This window comes from Motacilla alba, chromosome 1A (genome assembly GCF_015832195.1).
Source record: "Motacilla alba alba isolate MOTALB_02 chromosome 1A, Motacilla_alba_V1.0_pri, whole genome shotgun sequence".
In the NCBI taxonomy this organism is placed as follows: Eukaryota; Metazoa; Chordata; class Aves; order Passeriformes; family Motacillidae; genus Motacilla; species Motacilla alba.
The window spans coordinates 48,033,708-48,055,504 of record NC_052031.1 but is presented as its reverse complement, the minus strand read 5'-3'; the positions used below and the strand labels follow the sequence as shown (position 1 = coordinate 48,055,504).

The following is a 21,797-nucleotide window of genomic DNA, read 5'->3' as shown; positions in this document are numbered from 1 at the left end:
AAGTAAACCGTGAAATCTTGTATCAGCTCCCTAATCTTCCAATTTAATTGAGAACATCTGACAACTTAAACACATACTGTACTTTGAAAGCACCCTACCAATTTGCCTTAATGGTCACAAAGTAAGTGATCTTAAAGCCTACTTTACAGACTAATTAGATGACTTGTCAAAGGCCATGCAGGCAATTTCTGACAGCACAGGCACAAAGTCAGAAAAGTTCACAGCTCTCATACCTGAACTCAAGTACATGAACTTACCTTTCCCTCCCATCCCCACCCACCTTTTTATTTTCCTTTTAAGCTTCACATCGAGCAGCAGTATCCTTCAGTGAAAGTCCCCGTTTCAGAGATTCATGCCAGGATGCCCTCCTCCTCCTTCCCCTCCCCTAGCAGCAAGTCTTTTATGAAGCTGGTCAGTCGCCTTTAATCATCAATAACTTACTGAAATTTATCATGTGTAAGTTCTCAGTAAGAATAAAGGATGTGGAAGCACAAGAAAAGCTGCAATTAACAGCAGTCTAGTGCAAAGTAACAACAAAACCATGTTGCGAAATGAGCAGCCCTGAGAAAAAGAAATACAGCCGAGTTAAGTCTCCTGGTTGTAAGCACAAATAAAAAAAAATATGCAAGATAGAAACGGGTGGGAGGGAGAATCACTAATAAATGAAGACTGCACAACCAGTTTTTAACATCAACCTTTAATATTTTCTCAAACAGAAGGAAAGCTTATGAGCTGGGCAGCAATCAGCTGGCTAAGACCTGACTCTACTGTTCTACATTGAGTTGTGCAGCCAGACCTCAGGAAGGCATATGCCATCTATTTTTACCACCAGTAGCTCAGGTGGTGACAAACAGTGCAGCTGCAACACCCAGAGCCCTGGGAAGGCTTTGCCACTCAGCACTGTCTTGCACCTTGGGCTGGAATTTCAGACCAGGTCCTACACTGGTGTTTCTCCTCCTATGGCAAGTCTGAAGACAACTTAAGTAGATCTACAGCAATAAAGTCACACACTGAGCACTGTCAGAATTTCTCAGAAGAAACTGTAGCTACTTGAGACCTTTTAACTGGAAGGAAATGTCTGGTTTAGGCTACTCCAGCTGGCAAACCAGGCCAGGGGAGGGAAGGGAGCATCCAATCCCTAGTGCTTCTGAATCACGGGATCATCATAATAATGAAAACCCTCATTTTTTCCTATATCTAGACAATGAGGTGGATGTACCTGACATCAGTAATAAATACATACATTTGAGAACCACCTTGGACAATCTTTAAACTGTTCCTTTTTTTTTTAATTACTTCTTTGCATAATTAGTAATATCATTTTGGAAGAACCTTCCATCTGAAGTCATGATCTTGACCAGGCTCCCCACTTCCAAATAATTTTAAGACCTGAGTTTGCTCTTGCACAGCCTGCAGCCCTCTCCTATGCCAAGCATTTCTCTGTATCAGTACTGACACTGAAAGTCAAGACAGCTAGTCCAGCCAAAAATTACCCTGATTAAAATGGGAATGGGGTGAGGGAAGGATTTGCTGGCTAGACACCCACCTAACTCGCTTCAGTCACAGAGCGCTACTGCTGGCAGAAGGGGAGGTGTGGACAAGAAGAATGGCTTCCAACAACCCTAATTTAGCTGAGATGAAATTACCACCGTATTTCATCTTCGCAACAGATTCCTCAGTGAAGCAGAAATGGTTTACATGGGGCACTCTCCACTCATTTGTACCTCTAACACAAAGAAGCCTTGACCTTTTGCTACACTCCTACCTCCCCCTGCCCTCATCCATTTCACTTCCCCCAGACCTTGCCCTGCACTCATCTTTCTCCTCATTTACCCCACAGTGGCACAAAACAATCAAGGGCTGCTATCAAAGTAAAAAAAGGAATTTCACCAATTCAGAGGGGAATTCTGAAAAAGGAGTTTTAGTTGTGGCGAGGAGAGGGACAAGTCTATGAAAAGCAACATTACTGTGAGAGCAACTCAGATCTTCAAAGGGCCTTTTCAGGATGATGATTATTTTGTAAACTCCCTACACTCGGGCTAATCCACAGCCAGTCTCTGTGCCTGATGTGCAGGCTGTGCTCTTCTGGACTTTTGCTCCATTCCCCACTCCCATCCAGCCTCCTGGCTTAATGCTGCATTAGGAACAAGCTGATGAGGTCAACTAACCTCAGAATCCTTATTCCCATATTCCAAACAGCTCTGTGCCCACATCTCCAGCTACAGACCTTCACCCTCAACATGGCTTCAGCCACTTATGCTTACCCATAGCTTTAGCAATACAAGACCGCTGTTGAATGCTAATTGCTCTACTAATGAAAACTAATCATCATGCAATTAAACTTTAATCACTAAGTAGCTGGCTGGGATCCAATCCATAACAATAAAGGCTTATTAATAAACTTTTTGCCAAAGTGCTCTATCCATTAAGACTATCCTCTACACAGAGTCCAGCTAAACGTACAAAATTGTTTGAAAAATATTTCCTCTGCCAACAAACCAGCCAGGGCACAACAGGATAAGAGCAGCATAGTATAAATTAGCTAAGAAGGATGGGATTACAATGCAGGGAACCCAAACTACTCTTCTGGCTCCTTCCATAACCTCAGGCACAACGTGCTGCACAGAAAGAACTTCTTTTCTCCAGTTCTTGTCTCTGTAGAGTGACACTCTCTAAGGCAAAAAAACTAGTTATAATTTTGCTGTAGTTTCTAAAATTATTACATGAATACTCATCACACTTCAGTTTTATTTTTACTCATCTTTCTAAATCTAGGAAATTAATCTAACCTCTTTCAGAACGTATTTCTCTAATTAAAAAATATATTGAGGTTATATAACTAGGCTTATAATGGACAGATTGAAATCTACTTTTGAAAAGAAGAAAGTTTAAAACCTGCTTTCTATAAAGCCACAAAGATGATGAGAGGGCAGGAGCACCTTTGCTATGAAGACAGAGAGAGCTGGGGTTGTTCAGCCTGGAGAGAAGGCTTCAGGGAGACCTTACAGACCCTTCCAGTACCTAAAGGGACTCATAAAAATGATAGAGAGCAACTTTCAACACGAGCAGATAGTGACACAACAATGGGGAATGGTTCTAAACTAAGAAGAGAGGTTTAAATTAGGTATTAGGAGGAAATTCTTTACGGTGAGGATGAAGCCCTGGAATGCTGTACAGAGAAGCTTTGGAGGCTCCACATCCCGAGAAGTTTTCAAGGCCAGGTTGGATGCAGCTTTGAACAGCCTGGTCTCGTGGAAGGTGTTCCTGTAAGGTCTCTTCCAACCCAAATCATCCTGTGAATTCATGATTTTAAAGTAATTTCATACCACCACCAATAAGTGTCTCAGTGTTGCCTGCAGAATTCCTATCCCAATCTGGCATAAAGCCTTATGTGTAGATAACTTTTTATCAACTTGGTTTGCATTGCCATGCTTGGAGAGCTTTCCTTTATTAGGAATAGTAGAACTTTAGTATAATTGAAGCATTATTCTTGCTTATTCAGTGATCAATGAATTCAATATAATGCTTATTTTAAAAATAAAATTTAAAAATTGTAGATTTTTTTAATTTAAAAAGGTCTTACAAAAGATAGAACACAATTCTAATATTCTATTAAATATTATCTAAAATAAATTAATGAATTCTTACCTTCAGAAATTGACCTCTTTTCAAAGTCAGTAAGACAGATGAAAGATGAAAAAAGAATTTTTTTCCCCCAAATATCAGGAAAAATACATTTAAGTCTGCATTTTTGCCCAACTGAAATCAAATATACATAATTTTAAATACAGAGGCATGGAGCAGAATAAACTTATTTGCTAGCAGTGTTCTTCTAACAAAGCTAAAGGAATACAGCTGAAGTGACAGCCATCTGGAATTAGTCTAAGTTTAAAAAATTGGTTCATTTTAAGTTAACAAAACAAAACACCAACAACACAACAACTCTCCTCCAAAATTTTGGGGAACCTTAACAAGCTTTTTACCAGCACAGCTTAAAAAGATCAAGCTAAAATGACACATAAATGGATTGCATTCACTCAATATTGGAAATTTAGTAAGAGTTGGCACCCCTATGGTAACAGGCAACTGAAATCTTACAAAAAAATACCGCGTGAGCTTGTGGATAAACCAGACAAAAAGCTCTGAAGCTTTGTCTAGAAATCTCCTGCACAGAGAAGGCCCCATTCACATTTGGAAGAGCTTCTCCAAAATTAAGTTAGTTAAATGTATTTTTAAATTAAAATTGTACAGAAATTATGAGGATCCCTGATGCTTTGCAGAAAGGCGACTGTGGAACGAGCAAGCTGCTTTTTGCATACAAGTTTCCAGTGCTCTTGGCTACAACTCATGTAAGTGCATAAACATCCTATTCTTTCCCAACACTCCATTGTCAGTAAATCTATTTTCCACTTTCCTCACTCCACATGCAAGACAAACAGTAAAATATAAAACCACATGCAAGCACAGACATAATGCTTGTACTTTGGGATAAACTAATGACAAAGGAGTCTGCTAATAAAGATGCACAGAAAGTACTTCCCTGCATCTTCTCTCTTCCCCATTACAAAGGGGTCAATACTGCAGTCTTTCCTCTTACCAGCATCAACTTTATGATCACAACTAAAAGTGCTAAAATGTGCTTCCTATGACCTTCAGTCCATAATCACCAATAGGCTGCACCAAATTCACCTCACTTCTACTCACAGCAAAGCTAAAGAAAACCAACTTCATTTCACAAATGTAATTACTGTCTTCTGATAATTTAAGATATGGAAACATTTGCATCAGACATGTACATGTGGATTCTGTCTGCTCAGCTCTTTAGCATTTAAGGCTTGCGGTACCAATGAACAGAGCTGCTGTAAGCTAACAAGCGCTGCAGCAGTGGTGATTCACACCTCCAGGTCCCCAGGAGAGGAAGGCAGTGAACTGAGATACAACAGGGGCTCCTCCCAGGCTCTCCTCCCCGTGGAGGATTACTCGTACAGAGCAGGAGTCATGACAGCACAGCATTTCAGTGGCACAGCAGATGGCAACGCCTTTCTGAGAAAACCAAATCTGAAGTTCATCATTCAGCTGTCTTTCAGAATTTCTCCTCCACCCAAAATTTCATGCTTTCTTATTTTTGTAACACTGCAGAAGAATATTAAAGATGCTGCCATTTCCTGAGGAATGAAAACAAGTATTATGCTAGCGTGCACATTTCCAGCTCAGATAACTAGGCATTTGGGCACAGTCTGTCAGCGAAAACCAGGAATTCAGCCACTTTAAGGATAACTGTAGAAAGTGCCTCAAGGTTCTGTGGCAATCCTCATTTGAAGGGCTAAAGCACACTAAAAGCTGTTCCCAGAGATAAAAACGAGCAAACGATGTTCTCAATACACCCCTTTTCCAAGCACTGCTGGCAGTGATTTTAAATCTGCCACTGGTTTCCCTTTCCCAGTGAAAAATTAAAAAGCTCCAGTGTCACTTCTTCCTACTCTTGAAATGCGTCCCTACTAACACAGCTCTAGGTGTAGAAATACAACTGTTCCTTCCTGTGTGTTGTCAGGCATATTATTTTTGAAGCAGCAGACTATTTCAGTTAAACCCAGACCTAACACAGAATTCCACTTGAGGGTTTTTTTTTTTTTGGTTTCATGCTTTGGTTTGGGGTGGGGAAGGGGGTGAGGCTGGGTTGGGGGAGAAAAAAATTACTGGGTTCTGCATGTTTTTCTTCTCTACAAAGAAAGATGATGAATAAAAGGTTAACATTCTTCTCCAAACACTATTTAATAGTAGTACCATAGACCTGAAACCTTTTCAAGTGCTGGTGGCACCTGGGCACAATTTTATGTTACAGCTAAATTGATCTAATGGTTATCATTACCAGTGGAAAGGACACTCCCCCTCAGATGCAGCAAATATGGTTCAGAGGGTAAGCAGTCAGATGGCTGATCTGGCATAAAGATCCTCCACCCCAAGCTAGTCTTCTGATGCATTAGCTGGCTACAAATCAGCCCACTGTGCGAACGCACAGGTGGTAGATCTAGCGCAAGTGAATCGGTGGAAGCAAGCAGCTCGCAAAGAGGATAAAGCAGGATCCCCCCTCATGACAGCAACTCCCTCCTGCTCTGGCTTAGGGATAAGACAGCCCACCTGTGCCAAATGAGACCTTCAGAATGAACTGATACCTTTATACTTGTATGGTACTACAGCAGTCAGGTTTCTGGGCCTAGAAACTGCTTTGTTTTGCCAAAGGCAGTTAACCCGCCACAATTTTCCCAGGTCGTACCAATTCCCTGGCTTAGCCACTTGATTAGCTATGCAGCCAGGAACCTTCTATAAGCAATTACTTAGAGAGCATGGGAGCTTTTTTGTTAGGCTTTGATTTCCCAAATTTGAGAATATAAATGGCTTAAATCCTAGTGATCCCTCCAGGCACCTTTCTTTACCCAATTTACAGCTAGGGTCCAGAATGGTGGAGGTAAACAAAGAAAGCGGTTCTATGAAAGCATCAGAGTAAACTAAGTTTTATAGAAAGGCAATTTCCTCCAAATAAGATACTGCGGAAGATCAACTATCAGGAGTCTTAAGAAGAACTTACCTGTGCAAAACCAGGAGCCGCTCCCTGTGAAATATGGGTAACATGCAAACCTACCTCTAACAAAGACACACTCACAACATGAGGCACAAGGCTGCCACTGCCCAACAGTCATGAAAAATTCAAGTACCTAGTATCAAGCTGAAGAGAAAGAGACTTCAGGCATTTAGGTTCTAAACGTCTCATCACTAAAGTCTATCAGACCTTCAAAACAGGCCTGTTAAGAGTCTTCAAGCAGGTAGATTTTTCCACTTTGCATAAAGAGCAGGCTTCGAAAGAGAATCCATAGAGAGCTGGACAGACAAATTACAGACTGGTGAGAGAAAACACAGGATCCTCTGCTCCACTGTAGATCATGGGCAGGTTTCACCCTTCACCATTTGTTAATCTATAATTCACCTGACTGAAATCCAATATGATCTTTTCAATAAGGAGCAACAAAGGAAACAGGTTCCAAGGACTCCTTTCCATGTATAAGGATTAAAACATTTCTAAAGCTAGGAGAGATGCAGAGATTGATGAGAAAAGCATTACATTTTTAAAACCTTTTAAAAGAGATCTTTAAAAGGGGGATAAACAAGCTTTCCTTTCACAGAACACTCTCAGCAGGAACACAAGCTACATTTATCTTCAGCAAGGTCGATTCGGATAAGAGCAGGGGTAGAAGAAGAAAAAGAAATGCAAACAAACAAAAAACCCCCATCCTAACCAGAAGTAATACATGTGCTAGGCCAGAGCCTCTGCCTTGGGAAAAAACATGCCTTACAAAAAAGTCCTGTAAGAAACAGCATACCACCTCCTAGTGAACAGCTTTTTAGAAAACAATAGCTGAACTATCTTGGATTCAACTTAACACAAAGAATGTTCTCTGCATTGTTCTTCTCTTCATTTACAGCTTCATATATTTAATACTGAGAATAGAGACCATCAATTCTTCTGAACATTAAAACTGCTGACAAGTACCAAAGTGACTCCATAATTCTTCCAGTTTCAAAGGTAACCAGTACTTCATTTTACAAGGAAATTAACTTCTCATTAACAGAAAAATGGTGAAAAAATAGACAAGAAAGGAAACTTTCTGGCCACCTCCAGTATTTGAAAGACAACATTTTATAAGCAATAGGATCACCTAGCACTAAGGAGATGGCACTTTTTCAGTTCAAGATTTTATCAGCAATGGAACAAAAAAAAATATCTAACTGTAAGAAGGCCACCTAGCACCGTTACTATGCATTAACAGTTTATGAAAGAGACAGACTCATTGGCAGTTAGGCTCATCTGCTAGGGTATCTTATTTGAGCCTCAAAATAAGGAGAAGGATTAAGTCATTCTGCATCTGAAGCAGCCCAATTAATTAGATCACATTCTCGGAACCAAACAGCATAGCAGAGTGACCAGAGTAAAAGGAACACCTTTTTGCCTTCAAGAAAGGCAGATTCTAGCACTTTGGAAACCACCTGGATTGGTGCTTAGCAGATAACACACACCATTTTCAGTCCAGAGTGAAAACAGACTTTAAGGAAAGCTCAATGCTCTGGAGAGTCACTTCACAGTTTGATAAACCTTTTTAAGATAACACCTTCTCAGGAATTCTTCTTCTTCTGGTACAATTTGATCTTTCAGCACCCTCACATACATAAAAATCCTTTATTGAGATTGACTATGGGGCAGTTGTCAAAAAAAATGCAGTAAGACAGGCATTTATTCATATAAGAAACAATTTAGCAAGAAAAATTATCTTCTGATCTTGGAAAGCATGTGAGAAACAGGTGTTCAGGGGAAAAAGAAACCTATAAGGAGCTTTCATGTGATGAAAAATAGGTGAGCTTGTGTGAGAAGAAGAAACACAGGACAGGTTACCTACATCGATGGCCTTTGACTAGAGGTTTAAGTTTCCTATTTCTTTACTAGAGTGCTGCATAAACAACAGTAACTGAGCCAGGTGTCTAAAGAAAATATTTCAACTCACTCAATGGTATGGATTCAGTTTAAATTGGTGCATATTTACCCTGTTGGTACCACAGACAGTTTACGTAATTTTTAGTTATGGGAATCTTTAATTTGCACAGAATGAGTTACAGACATGAATTATTCACTTCCAGGATCATGACCCTTCATATACCATATGCTAATGTCCTTCCTTACCCACAGACAAAATCCAAGAGCTACATTCCTGTGTGCCTGTGCACACATCTCTCTACTTGTTCCTGGTAGGAAGCAGCTACTTGATTTGCACATCTGCTTTTCCATGATGACAACACTAATGAACTGCATGTCAGAGGAAAAAAGAGAAAATGCACTTGCAAAGCACAGAGGAGGTAAAGAAAAAGCATATGCAACAAGCATAGGAAATCAGCTGTGTGAGCCAGAAGGCTTTCCTCAGGCAGCAGGGCAGGAGAGTTGAGCTCAACAGAGCCTTTCCATTGCCTGGGGATGGCTTCTGGCAGGCACACCTCTGAATACCCCATGGCCATCTTAGTGCTGCATGTAACCCTGTGTGAGCCGAAGGGATGAGGTTACACTGCTTCCAGAGGAGAGCCCAGCACAACAGCTTGCTACAATAGGAAAAGAAAAATGCTAGAAGAAAACCTTTTCCATTATTTGTCACAGGGGTGATAAATGGATTATTCTTACGGATGTTATACAGAGGAGCCCAGCATCGTGTTACGATACTGTGTTTGTATGAGACACAATACAGAGCTTTAAACTCTGATTCGGGAGGGGGACAGTATTAGGCTTGTCCTTGGCAAGCTGTGGGATGAGATGCAAAGGTTAGAGGAACAGGGTACTAGTGAGGGCACTCTGCCCTTGATTCTGAAATGTGCTGGCCACACTGGGGAACACTTGGAATCTTACAGAGGTGAGCCAGGGACTCTTGAGGTAACAGAAGCCAGCAGGGATACCAGCAGGGAAATATCTCAAAGGAATTAAGGGGTGTTCCTCTGGGAAGGTGATGCAGCCAACAGCCTGGCCAAGGTGCCTTTACACCAAAGCACACAGAATGGGCAATAAACCAGAGGAGGGGCTGGATGCCACCATGCTGCTGGAAAGTTATGACCTTGTTGCCATTACTGAAACTTGGTGGGACATACTGTGTGACTGGAGTGTGACTATCAATGGCTACGAGCTGCTCAGGAAACAGAAAGGAGGGAGAGGTGGAGGGGTTGCCCTCTGTGTAAAGAGGAGCACTGAGTGTGAAGAGCTCTCTGAAGAACAGCCATGAGCAGGTTGAAAGACTGGGGGTAAAAATCAGACACTGAGGCAACAAAAGGAACCTTGCAGCTGCCTGACCAAGGGGAGCCTATTGACAGAGCCTTCTTGCCCCGGTTACAGGAGGCGTCGAGCTCACACGCTCCAGTCCTGCTGGGGGCCTTCAGCCACCTTGACATCTACTGGGAAAGTACCAAGGTAAACTGCAGGCAATCCAGGAGACTCCTGCAATGCATGGAAGATAGCTTTTTGAGCCAGGTGATAGCCCTGCCAGAGGGAACTTGATACTGGATTTGATGATCACCAGTGTTAATGAACTAATTGGGGATGTAAAGCTAGGAGGCAGCCTGGGTTGGAGCGATCATGCATTGGAGGATTTTGCACTCCTGAGGGATCTGGGTCAGGGAAGTAGTAAAGTTAAGCCCCTGAACTTCAGGAAAGCAAACTTCCAGCTCTTCAACGAGATAGTCAATAGGGTACCTGGGAGACTGCCCTCAGGGACATCGGAGCAGAAGTGAGCTGGCAGATTTTTATGGAAGTCTTCCATAGAGTTCAAGAGCTAGCAATTCTCAGAAGCAAGAAACTGAACAAGGAAGGCAAGAGACTGGATGGCAGGGTAGGGAATTCCTGGTCAAACTAAATGGAAAGAAACAAAGACACAGGCAGTGGAAACAAGGACAGGTAACATGGGAAGAGTATAGGGATGAAGTTCAGTGGTACAGGGATAGTCTGAGGAAGGCTGAGGCAAAGCTGGAACTGAACCTGAAAAGGAATCCAAGGAATAACAGGAAGGTCTTCTATAGATAGGTTAACCAGAAAAAGAAGGACAAAGAAGGTGTACCTCCTACCACAAACAATGCTGGCAAACAGCTAACAATGGACAAGGAGAAGGCTGAGGTACTCAACAAATTTTTTTGCCACAGTCTTCACTGGCAATCTCTCTTCCCACACCTCTCAAGTGGATGGATGACAGGATGGGGACGGGGGCAGGCAAGCGTTCCTTCCACTGTATGCAAAGATCAGGTTAATGAACACCCGAGGAACGTGAATGTACACGAGTCTATGGGATCTGAAAAGATGTATCTAAGATTCCTGAGAGAGTCTGCTGATGTAATTCCTAAACCACGCTCCATGGTATTTGAAAAGTTGGTAGTCAGGTGAAACCCCAGGTGAGTGGAAAAAGGGAAACATTGTACACATCTGTAAAAAGGGCAGAAAGGAGGACCCTGAGAACTAGCAACCTGTCAGCCTCACCTCTGTGCCAGGGAAGATCATGGAACAGATCCTCCTAGAAGCTGCGCTAAGGCACACAGGGGACAGGGAGGTGATTCAGGACTGCCAGCGCAGCTTCACCAAAGGGCAAGTCCTGCCTGACCAACCTAGTGGCTTTCTATGATGGAGTCACTCCTTCCTCCCTGGGAAAGAGTGAGGATGTAATTTATATGTAATGCTTTTGAAATGTAAGGCTTTTGGCAGTCCCACACCACAATCCTTCTCCCCAAACTGGAGAGTGACGGATTTGACAGATTAGATGGATTAGGAATTGGTTGGACAGTTGCATCAAGAGGGTAGAGATCAACAGCTGAGAGTCCCAGTGGGCATCAGTGACCAGTGGTGTCCCTCAGGGGTCTATATTGGGACCAGAGTTATTGAAAGTCTCCATTACTGACACAGACAAAAGGATCAGGTGCACCCTCAGCAAGCTTGCAGACAGCACCAAGCCGATTGGTGCTCTTCACTCACCTGAAGGATGGGATGCCAGCCATAGGGATCTGGACAGGCTAGAAAGTGGGCACATGGAAATCTCATGAGGCTTAACAAGACCCAGTGTAAGGTGCTGCACCTGGGTTGGGGCAAACCCCGGTATCGACACGAGCTGGGGGATGAAGGGATCGAGGGCAGCCTTGCCAAGAAGGACTTGGGAGTGCAGGGGAACAAGAGGCTGGACACAACCCAGCACTCAGCCCAGACAGCCAATTGTATCCTGGGCTGCATCCAAAGGAGCATGGGCAGCAGGATGAAGGAGGGGATTCTGCCCCTTTGCTCTGCTCTGGTGAGACCCCACCTGCACTGCTGCATCCAGCTCTGAGATCCTCCACACAAAAAAGGACATAGACCTTTTCTGGTCTTTGGTCTATGCAAAAAGACCAAAAAAGTCTTTGCAAGCCCAGAGGAGGCCACCAAAATGATTAAAGGGACAGAGTATCTCTCCTTACAAGGAAAGGCTGAGATAACTGGGATTGTTCAGCCTGGAAAAGAGAAGGCTTCAAGGTGACTTAATCGTGGCCTTCCAGTACCTGAAGGGAACATACAAGAAAGAGGCTATTTACAAGAACATGTAGTGACAGGACAAGGGTGAATGGTTTCAAACTGAGAGTAAGTTTAACTTAAGATATTAGGAAGAAATTCTTTAGGTGGTGAGGCACTGGAACAACTTATCCAGAGCAGTTGTGGACAGCCTATTCCTTGAAGTGTTCAAGCCCAGATTGGATGGGGCCCTAAGCAGCCCTAGTGGAAGGTGCCCCTACTGACAGCAGGGGGTTTGATCGTTAAGGTTGCTTCCAATTCAAGTCATTCTATGATTCTACAACAAAACAAAATGTACACACAAGACAATGGTTCCGACTCTGAAAGTTCAGTCTTATAAACAGATAAAAAATGGATCTAGACAGAATAGTGGAGAGCACTGAAAGACTACATATTACTTATCATATACCAAAAGTAAGCAGTATTTCTTGCAGCCTTAAATAGGAAGGATTAGGAAGAAATAATTTTAAAATCAAATGAGACTGTGAATCTGAGCGACATGAAAATCAGAATAAAATGACAGACAATGGATTAAAGATGATGTAGATTAGAAGTCACGTTTTTAAGTGAGATTTTTAAAACTCACCATGAATTCAAGAACAATTTTTAAGTTTGTGCTGAAAGAACATGAATCTGGAGAAAAAAGGAAGCTCTACAAGACTCTGGAAGAAAGTGACTGAGTTACCAAAAGCTACTCAAAAGCATGCTATTCCAGGATAAAAAAAAAGGACAAGCAAACTTTAGTGAGTACCAGAGAAAAAGCATGAAGTAATGAAAAACAGCCTCTCTGAAGAACACAATGGAAAGCAAGGAGGTAATCAAAAGACACGAGCAGGAAACAAAGGTAGAACAACACTTCAAAAGCAGCACAGCTGATAGTGATAATGTAGTCGACAGAAAAATGGAAAATTAGGCACTGGATCTGAACCTTAACTGGGAAAAGATCACCATAAACACTGATTGCAATTGCAGTAGAGCACAACTGAAGCCACAGTGGAGGACAAGAGCCCCAGACAATGCACTCAAAGAACTTTGAGATGAAAAGAGAAAAAGGAAATTAAGAGGTAGTTGCAAAGGCAACAGAGGCCACAAGCATTTTGTACTTTTTTTTTTTTAAAGAGAAACATTTATTTCTACTGGCATTATGAAGGAAAAGGAAAGACAGAGGAGTTGAGGAACTGATTAAGGGAAAGAGGTAGAAGAAAAGAACACAAAGTTCAAGGGAGATAAGGAGATATTTTTGTAAGGTGCCATAAAGGCAGATAAAACGGTTAAGAAGAAGAGGGAAAAAATTTTTTACTTGTAAGTAGGAGATGATTGTAACAGTCGGAAGAAAGTGGTAAAGGGTAAGCCAAAGCATATTCAATCAGAAAGTCAAAGATTCCATGCAGAGAAAGAACTAGACGTCAAACAACATGCAAAAACTCACACAAAAATGTGGATAACGTGCTGCTATTATTGAACAAGTTTGATCAGAGCCTCTCAACACAGCATGTTTCAGCACAGCTGGACTTACGTCCTTTGCACAAACAGGGACACAAAAAGGATCACTGGAAGATAACTCAAGCGGTTCAAGAACTTGTAAAAAAGGGATTTGCTACCGGGAAAACCAGAATCCTGAGTGAAAGATACACCCTACACACAGTAAAAAGGGAAAATCAGGGTGGAGAGATACAGATTCAAAATACTGGTGAACTACCAGACAAGTGAAAGCAGGCCACATTGCGAGCAGAATCCAAACAGTGGTGGAGAACCTGAAAGAAACCTTGCAATTATCAGAGATAAGAAATTCAGCAGTTGCAGCAGAACAAGCACGCAAGCATGGCTCGATGAAAACCAAATGAAATTAACTGACTATGTTTAATGAGAGACTAGAAACAAGAATGCAAGCCAAATCAAGTTAGGGCAGAGAAGCATGTAATTACTGTCAAAGAACAGTTGAGTGAAAATTTAGAACAAGACAGGAATCAAACTTGCAGAGAAAAAGCTCATGGGGAGGAAACAAGCATGCTGTATGTAACAATACAGAGGAAAGAAGATAAAAACTGGATCCCAACACTGTTTAGAAAAGGAAGAACCTGAAGGCAACAGGAAAAAGTAGTTCTATGCCTCTTCCATGGTCTGACCCATGACAGAGAACGATACAAAAAAAGATAACCATAAAAAAAGCAATGCAGGATGCTGATGATGGCAAAGCAAGGCACATAACTGTGGTTTTAAAGCATCAGCTTCTGCCTCAGGAAATCAAGAACAGTGAGTGTGCCCATCCACAATCAGGCAGTTGTGAATAAAGTTTTTCGTCTGTCCCTGCTTTAATTTTACCTATTTCTTCTCACTCATTGTATACTCATGCTCTGGAGAAAGTAAATTATCAGTGTCATTTGTGAATGCTGAACTCATCAATACTAAACCCACACATATTTCACTCAACGCTTACAGACCTTTGTGCAATTCTGCTCTATCCACCTTATTTTGTAAGGACTGCAAATTCTCCTACAGTTGTGTAATATGTATTACAGTGCAGAGTAACTCACACTGCAAGGAACCCCTGCTGAAAGCAGAGCCAACTTCAAAGGTAGATCCACCTTGAGATGTAAAGATGCTTAGGGTTCTGCCCAGAACCAAATTTTGCATTTCCAAAACCAGGGCATTCCACAGCTTTTCTGTCATTTCCCCTCCCTCAATCCAATGTCTGATTACCCTCACTGAATTTTTTTGCCAATTGATCTAGAATTTTCTTTGCTGCAATTTGTGTCTGCTACCACTTGTCCTTTCCCTCTATGACTCCGAGAAGAGCCCTAGACAACACTAAATATCTAACAGAATAGAAGAAGGAAGGGCAAAGAGACCACTGCAGTCACGAGAAAACCTTCGGACACCCAGAACTTTTACTAGGTAATAAGCACACGGCTTTTTGATGTCCAAAAAAATCGTATCTCATCAGGTGTGGCAGAGATCTAAATGAGGCCATCGAAAGGACATCACTAGAGATTTATTAAAGATAAAAAATGGCTGTTTAAGACATGAGAGAAGAACAAGGAGAAACAGTATTCCAAATGGTATATATTTGCTAATGAAAGAAAATAATTTTGTATAGCAAGGTTAGGTACTCACCATCTCTCTCGCAATCTCCACAGCTTCCTGCAGCCCATAGAGCCTGCCACAGACCAGGTAGATCCCATTGGCCCAGAGAATACAACCCTCATGGACCCAAAATTCATTGCTGTCAAGAGGTAGTTCAGGAATTTGTAACTCCAGCTCAGTGCCACCTTCTGAAGTGGCCATAGACGGTTTTGAGTCCAAAGGAGTCTTTTCACCACCACTGCCACCATCAGTGGTTGCTTTTTTACAAGAAGCTCCCCTTGAAAGTGACCGAGAGGCTCCGCTACAGTCCTCAGAGCGGTGCCGCCTCTTAAAGCGGGGATGAGCAGCCAGGCTTCTTTGTTCCTTCTGTTGTTGCTGTTCCTCCTCCTCTTCAGTATCTGTCTTGGAACCATTAGAAGCACTTTTGTGCCGTACCTTGACCTTGCTCTGCATTTCTGTGGCCCTCTTTGGAGGTGGATTCTTGGGCAAGGTAGCTGCGTAATCCTGGGGGTAGAAAGGACCAAAGAGGTCACCCATGTTACGATAGCTGGCCCATTTGCCACACAGGCAGCAAACCAGATGCCCCAAGACAGAAGACTCCGTTACTACAGGGCCTTGCAGCATGAAAGTTGAGGTGGGCAGCACTTTGCTCTCCGCATTGCTAGGAGGGGGTGTTGAAGACCTCTGTCCTTTCCGACCCCTCACCAATTTGTTCTGCTCCTCTTCCTCTGCATTTATGATTGTGCACACAGCGCCTAATTCACACTTGTTTACCACATGAATGTAAGGGAAAAAGGACTTATTCTTGGAGTCAGTTTTATCTACAGACTGGGTAGCATATTTAAGCTTGATCTCTGGTTCTTGAGGCTCCACGATCGGAGCAGCCCGTCTAGGCTTCCACTTCCGTGGCTGTGCTGCAGGTTTTCGCCTCTCCCTCCTTTGCCTCTTGGGCTTTGGCTCACCAGCACCCACCCCTTCTGCAGGCTGTGATGGTGCTGGTGGGGGAGGTGGGGGCACAGGCAGCTGCTGCTGTTGCTGCTGCTGCTTCTTCTGCTTGTTCACACTCCCAATTGGCCTCCCTTTTTTCTTTCCAGAGGGGAAATATCCCTTTGGAGGGAAACCATCTGGCTTGGGTGAAATGTTTGTCACATCTCCATCTTTTTCCTCAGACTTTGGATTTGGTTCAGAAATGAACACACTGGAAGGGGAAATTGTTTTTGAGTCGGAAAAGGTCAGAGTTCCAGCTCCGCTTACAGATCCATCAGACCTTCCCTGACCACCTGACTTCTGAGAAGGTGGTGGTGCTGCACTAGATCCTGCTCCCTCTTTGCCAATACTGGCGGTTTCAGGAACCTCTTTTTTGTTTTTATCATCCTCGCTGCTTTGCCACTCTTCAGAAGACCTTGGAACAGCTTTTTCACCAGTTGTATCCTGGCTTGCTGGCCCTGCTTGATCTGATATCTCTCCTTTTCTCTTCTCAGCCTCTGGTCCATGTCCAGCCACATTTCCTCCTTCAGGCCCACTCTTGAGGGACAGGATGTCATCAAGAGTAACAGTATCTGGACCAGTTTCAGCGCTGTTGGTAGAAACACTTCTCCTAATATTGGGAGATGTAATTTTCTGAACAATAGCTTCCAGTTTTAATCCTCGCCCCTTTCTTGGGGGCAATATTTTGGTCTTCGCTGGGCTTGTGAGGGAAACAGCAGGGCAATTCCTATTATCAGGACTTGGCAGGTCCTTGAAGGAATCTCCCTTTGCAACTGACTTGCCAGCATCTTGGCTTTGAGATGAATGGGCATAGGAGTTGTATGTTTTATCAGCTCCTTCTTTTGCTGAAGTCATCAGTCGCCCTTTATCGTCACTGCCACTGTTCTTCATATCGTGTGGCTGTCTTTTGGTAGGGATAGGAGAGATGAAAGAACGGACCCTCCTCCTCATAATTAATGGGTTTTGCGGAGACTGGTCCTCCTGGCCAGGGAGTCTAAGCATAGCATTACTAGGCTTGGGCAAATCTGTAGATTCCTCTCGTCGATGCCCATCGCTTTCTTGAGGGCAAAATCTTTTTTGGTTGGCTGCTCCAAGAGGGCCGCTGCTTTTGGCAGGAGAAGTTTGCCGAGAGAGGTCCCAACCAGATTCATGATGCTGCAACTTCTGGCTGCCATGTTTTAGTTCAGTGCATTTGCTCTGAGTACTGTCACTCCCCATGACACAGCGCCCAGCTTCCTGGCTTCCAGTATCATGGTAAGAACTACCTTGAAGGTACATCATTCCATCCTTGTCATTTTTTAAGGGACTCCTTACTCTTTCCAGAAACTGCTGTTGTCTTGGGCTCTTCCTTGCTCCTTCCTGCCTGTGCTGAGCTGCAGCAATCACACCCTGAGCAGCACTGCTCGCCCAATCTTTGTATTCTTCTTGCTGTTGCTGGTATATCTGTCTCTTGTAATGATACTGGGAATTCAGACTCTGGTTGGGGTCACCAAAAGCATGAGGCCTAGCATTCGTGTGATACGCTGAAGCCAGAGATGGGCCTTCTGAATTCTGAGGGTAGACAGAATGCAAGGAACCCCTGCTAACTCTTTCAGATAGTGTCATGTGCGGGTTCATGTGATGCAGATCTGCCCCTGGGCCTCTGCTTCTGCCTGGTGACATTTTCAGCTTATCAGCAAGATCCTGATATTGAGAGGGTGATTTACCCCTTCCAGTTCTGCCAGGTCCTCGTCTCATCTGTGTCGATCTGTTGTCCTGCTGGGGCATGTAGTCTGGAGCAGCATCAGAGACTGCGGCCCCAGGGCTGGCATTGCCTCGAAAAGATTCATGCTTGATGCCAGCAGGATGACAATGGTCTCCTGTTTTTTTATTGTTGAGACTAGCTGAGCTCTTTGACTGTTCAAAATCTTCTTCCTTTATTTGCCCACTGTGAGCTTTCATCTTTGTTTCCATGGATACTAAACCACCAGGGAGTATTACTGACTGACTCAAGCCAGGGGCAAGACGTTCACTCCTTCCGCTTCTGGCCTCAGGACCCATGTGCCCTATGGGGTGAGGGCCAGGATCTCTTACAAGTTGCCTTAATGGAGATATGTCACAGATCACTGATCTCCTCTCTGAGAGTGCTCCTGCCTCATGGGCAGCAGACTGAGACTCCACATCGAACTTTCTAGCAATAGGGTAATCAGCTAAATTTATCTGCTTCATGTCTGGAGCTGCACTGCTAGACTTCCTATCCCAGGGACCCCAGTGAGGGCCTTCTAGGAGGGACCCCATGCTTTTGTTTAAGAGGCCTCTATTGGTTAATTCATTGGCTTGACTAATTAAAACGTTGGGTCTCATGGTTCCCTCCAAACTCCCAGCCATCCCAGAATGTTCCTGTGCGTTTCTAGAATACCTTCTGTCCTGATGATGGTGGTACCCCTGTAAAACCTCTTGGAGGAGGCTAGGAAACTTCTCATTACGGCCTTTGCGCTCACTATGCCCTGGAAAATCCCCCTTTTCTTGACCAGATGGATACTGTGGAAAACCACCAATACTTCTCTGTATACCAGGTGCTATATTATCCTTGTAGCTGTATCTTAAACTGCCAGGAGACTTGGAAGATTCTGTTCTTGCAGGAAAATTTGGCCCAACAACTGCATGACCAGGCTGGCTGTTCCCCTCCCCATTATGGTTAGTGTTATCGCCACTTTTGCTCCCTTTACCTCCTCCTTGAGTTTCTTGCTGTGTCCCTGCATGCCCAGCTTCTTTTGCTCCACTAGTGCTAGCTGGAGCCTGAGGGGCTGTGGAAGCATCATCTTGTGCAGGTTTATCTTGTCCACCTGACTTTTCTACTCTTCCTGCCATGGCTTCCCGGGAGACAATCACCCCAACTGCCTTTTCATTGACTTTTGGGGCATTTTCCACAGCCACCACAGATTCCTTCCCATCAGGGGAGGCCACATCCTCCCTAGCTGCAGGACTGCTGCTGAGTTTTGATGGCTCATTCTGAGAGCCTTGTGCTGGTGAGGAGTTGGGTCTCTCTAAATTACCCCCTTTGTAAGTGGTGTCTGAGCTAGTGCTCTGGCCACTCAGCTGTCTCACTCTTTCCCCTTGATCCTCTGAACTACTGGAACAGCCACCATCCAGGGACTCTGCCATGGGAGACTTGAGTTGCTCCTCTGCCTGGGAGGAGCCTTCTGAGTTGGTGCAGCTGTCGGCCTTCTTGGAAGAGGATGATCTTTTGGAACTTTTTTTCTGAGGTGCCAAGGCATCGGAGAGCAACATGTGCTGGACTGTGTTGGGCAGATTGGCAACTTGAGAACTTAGAGCACTCAGGCTGCTCAGTCCTGGATCTGTGAGCCTCTTTTCCTGCAGTCCTTCCAGTCCAAACCCCTTGAATCCACCCGCATGAGCATTTGGGCTTGGCATCATAGATGGTGTAGGACTAAGCTGAGGCATCATCTGCAGGATCCGATTTCGAGAACCCATGGACATGTTGCCTTGCCCACACTGGAGATTTTCTCCACCTGGCATGAGTGGAGAAGGGGTAGAGCTACAGCTTGGAGACTGAACCACAGATGCAGCAGGAGATGGATTAGAGATCGGACTGAAGTTTTGGTGGAACTGCATCGGTGACCTTACAGGAACTTCAGTCTGGCTGTACTGTCCCACTTGACTTTGAAGAGAGAGTTTGGTGGCAGCATTTGAATACTGCATTACGTGCTGAGGTGGGTGCTGCTGCTGCTGCCCCTGCTGCCCGCTTTGGGGCAGCTTAGATTGCTCAAAGCTTTTCATCGGTTGAGTTTGAAAGCTGTAGTTTGACTGGGTCCCATAGGCCTGTGCATTGGAACCCACAGCATGGCCTTCGTACTGCGACCCAGAATTCACATTGTAGCTTCCGTCATAATTCTGTCCTGACTGGCCAAAACGCTGTGGGGAAGGGAAAGAGGAGGAGGAGGATGACGAAGGTGGCTGATAGTGTTGGCTGAACTGACCCACTCGTAACTGGTAGCCTGAAGCAGAGGAAGGCAGGGTGGATGGACGCTGCATTGGCTGCAAGTGTGAGGTGCTAGAAGCAGACTGGCTGGAAGCCTGGGGTAAAGGCTGATGAGATTGATAGATCTGCTGTCTCAGCTGCTGCACCTGCTGCTGCTGGCTAGAAGCCTGCTGCTGATACTGGGCACTCCCTGGAGAAAAAGGACCAGTATAATCCTGTTGATAGTGCGATACACCCCCAAGGGTCGAGTGCTGTGTTTGGAACTGGCCCACATGTCCCTCACTCCCATACTGACTCCCAAAGCTACTCCCTTGAGGGGGCCCATAGCTCTGTACTGGTCCAGAAGGCCTGCGCTGAGGCGGTTGCTGCCCTCCTGATACCACCGGATCTTTGTTGGCAGCCATATAGTAAAACTCTCCTGCTTCTTTTCTGAAACCTTGGTAGCTCTGATGGCCAGAGCTCTCACCAGGCATTGCTGTAGAGGCTCCTGTTGCTCCACGACGTCCACTGCCAGCACCTCCTCCAAAGCCCTGGAACATCTGGGCCTGCTGGCGGGGGCTGAACTCTTCCAGTCGGGATGAAGTATGCACTTCCTGCGGGTAGCTCTGCTGGTTTCCGTGATAACTACTTTGCTCCCGAAAGGACTGCATGCTGTTCAGCAGCAGAGCAGCAGCTCGAAAGCCCTCCTAAATATGGAGAAAAAAAGAGGGAAAAAAAAAAAGGTATGATATGTTTCTCAGTCACACCAGTACACCACTCAATTTCCCTGCTTCAACAGCAATTAAAATTTAGTATTTCTCTTCTGCTTTCTGGTACATTGATGTTTAACCCCTTGTCTTGCAACCTGCTAATCTTCTAGGTAATGCAGGCCAGTAGCCTACTACCAGTTGGAGTGCATTTCCAGCATTAATATTTCCCCACCATCATTTACTCACTGGCTGTGTTTTTGTGCCCCTGAAGAGAGAAACTTTCAACAATATTTGCAAAGCAAATGAGAGCAATCCTCACTGTCCAACTATTCCCTATGGCTAATACTGGGAGTAATCCAAGTATTTTGCTACCATGCTTAAAGACGTGACAAGAACCCTGCAATGCTTTCAAACCACCCTTGGATTTACCACAGGAATGATATCCAAGGTCCATGTTTCACACCAGGAAGATCTCTATAAGCAAACACTCAAGATACAATTGACCGAAGCTCAAACCAAGACAACCCAATGAAAGGATCTATGTGAGCATGTGAAAAAACTGGCACCAACGTACTCAATGCTCAGCTCCTGAGTAATTCCAGTGACACTCCTAGGTGAAAACCAACACAAGACAACACATCGCATTTTCCCCCCCAGCCATCTGCTTTGCTTTGCAGGATAGAAAGTTGAAACAAGTTCACTCTATTTGAGCAAAACAGTCTACAACTTCATTCCTCGGGACTTTTCTATTACCTTGAATGAAACATAACTGAAAACACTTGCCAGTCAGAATATATATTTTGGAATACCGTGTATGATCATCTACACTTACATAAGCAACTCCTAAGTAAACAAACTCCAGGAAGGCTCTCCTCTGTATTTCAATATATTATTCAGTATGTGGAATTATGACTCAACCCTCAAAGACTGGACCACAACTGCAGAATTGTTTGGG

At 44.1% G+C, this 21,797-nt stretch overlaps 1 protein-coding gene across 8 annotated transcripts in view; it reads right to left on the bottom strand.

The window, feature by feature from the left end:
- The window catches only part of TCF20 (transcription factor 20), a 130,946-nt gene that overhangs the window by 26,814 nt on the left and 82,335 nt on the right, over positions 1-21,797 (bottom strand). For all 8 annotated transcript variants that reach the window (XR_005258816.1, XM_038152966.1, XM_038152965.1 and 5 more), the window contains one exon: positions 15,215-20,839. Coding sequence is in view for 7 of the 8 variants with exons in the window: in XM_038152966.1 (XP_038008894.1) it covers positions 15,215-20,803 (5,589 nt within the window). In the remaining variant the exon portion in view is untranslated. The remainder of the gene's footprint in view (positions 1-15,214; positions 20,840-21,797) is intronic.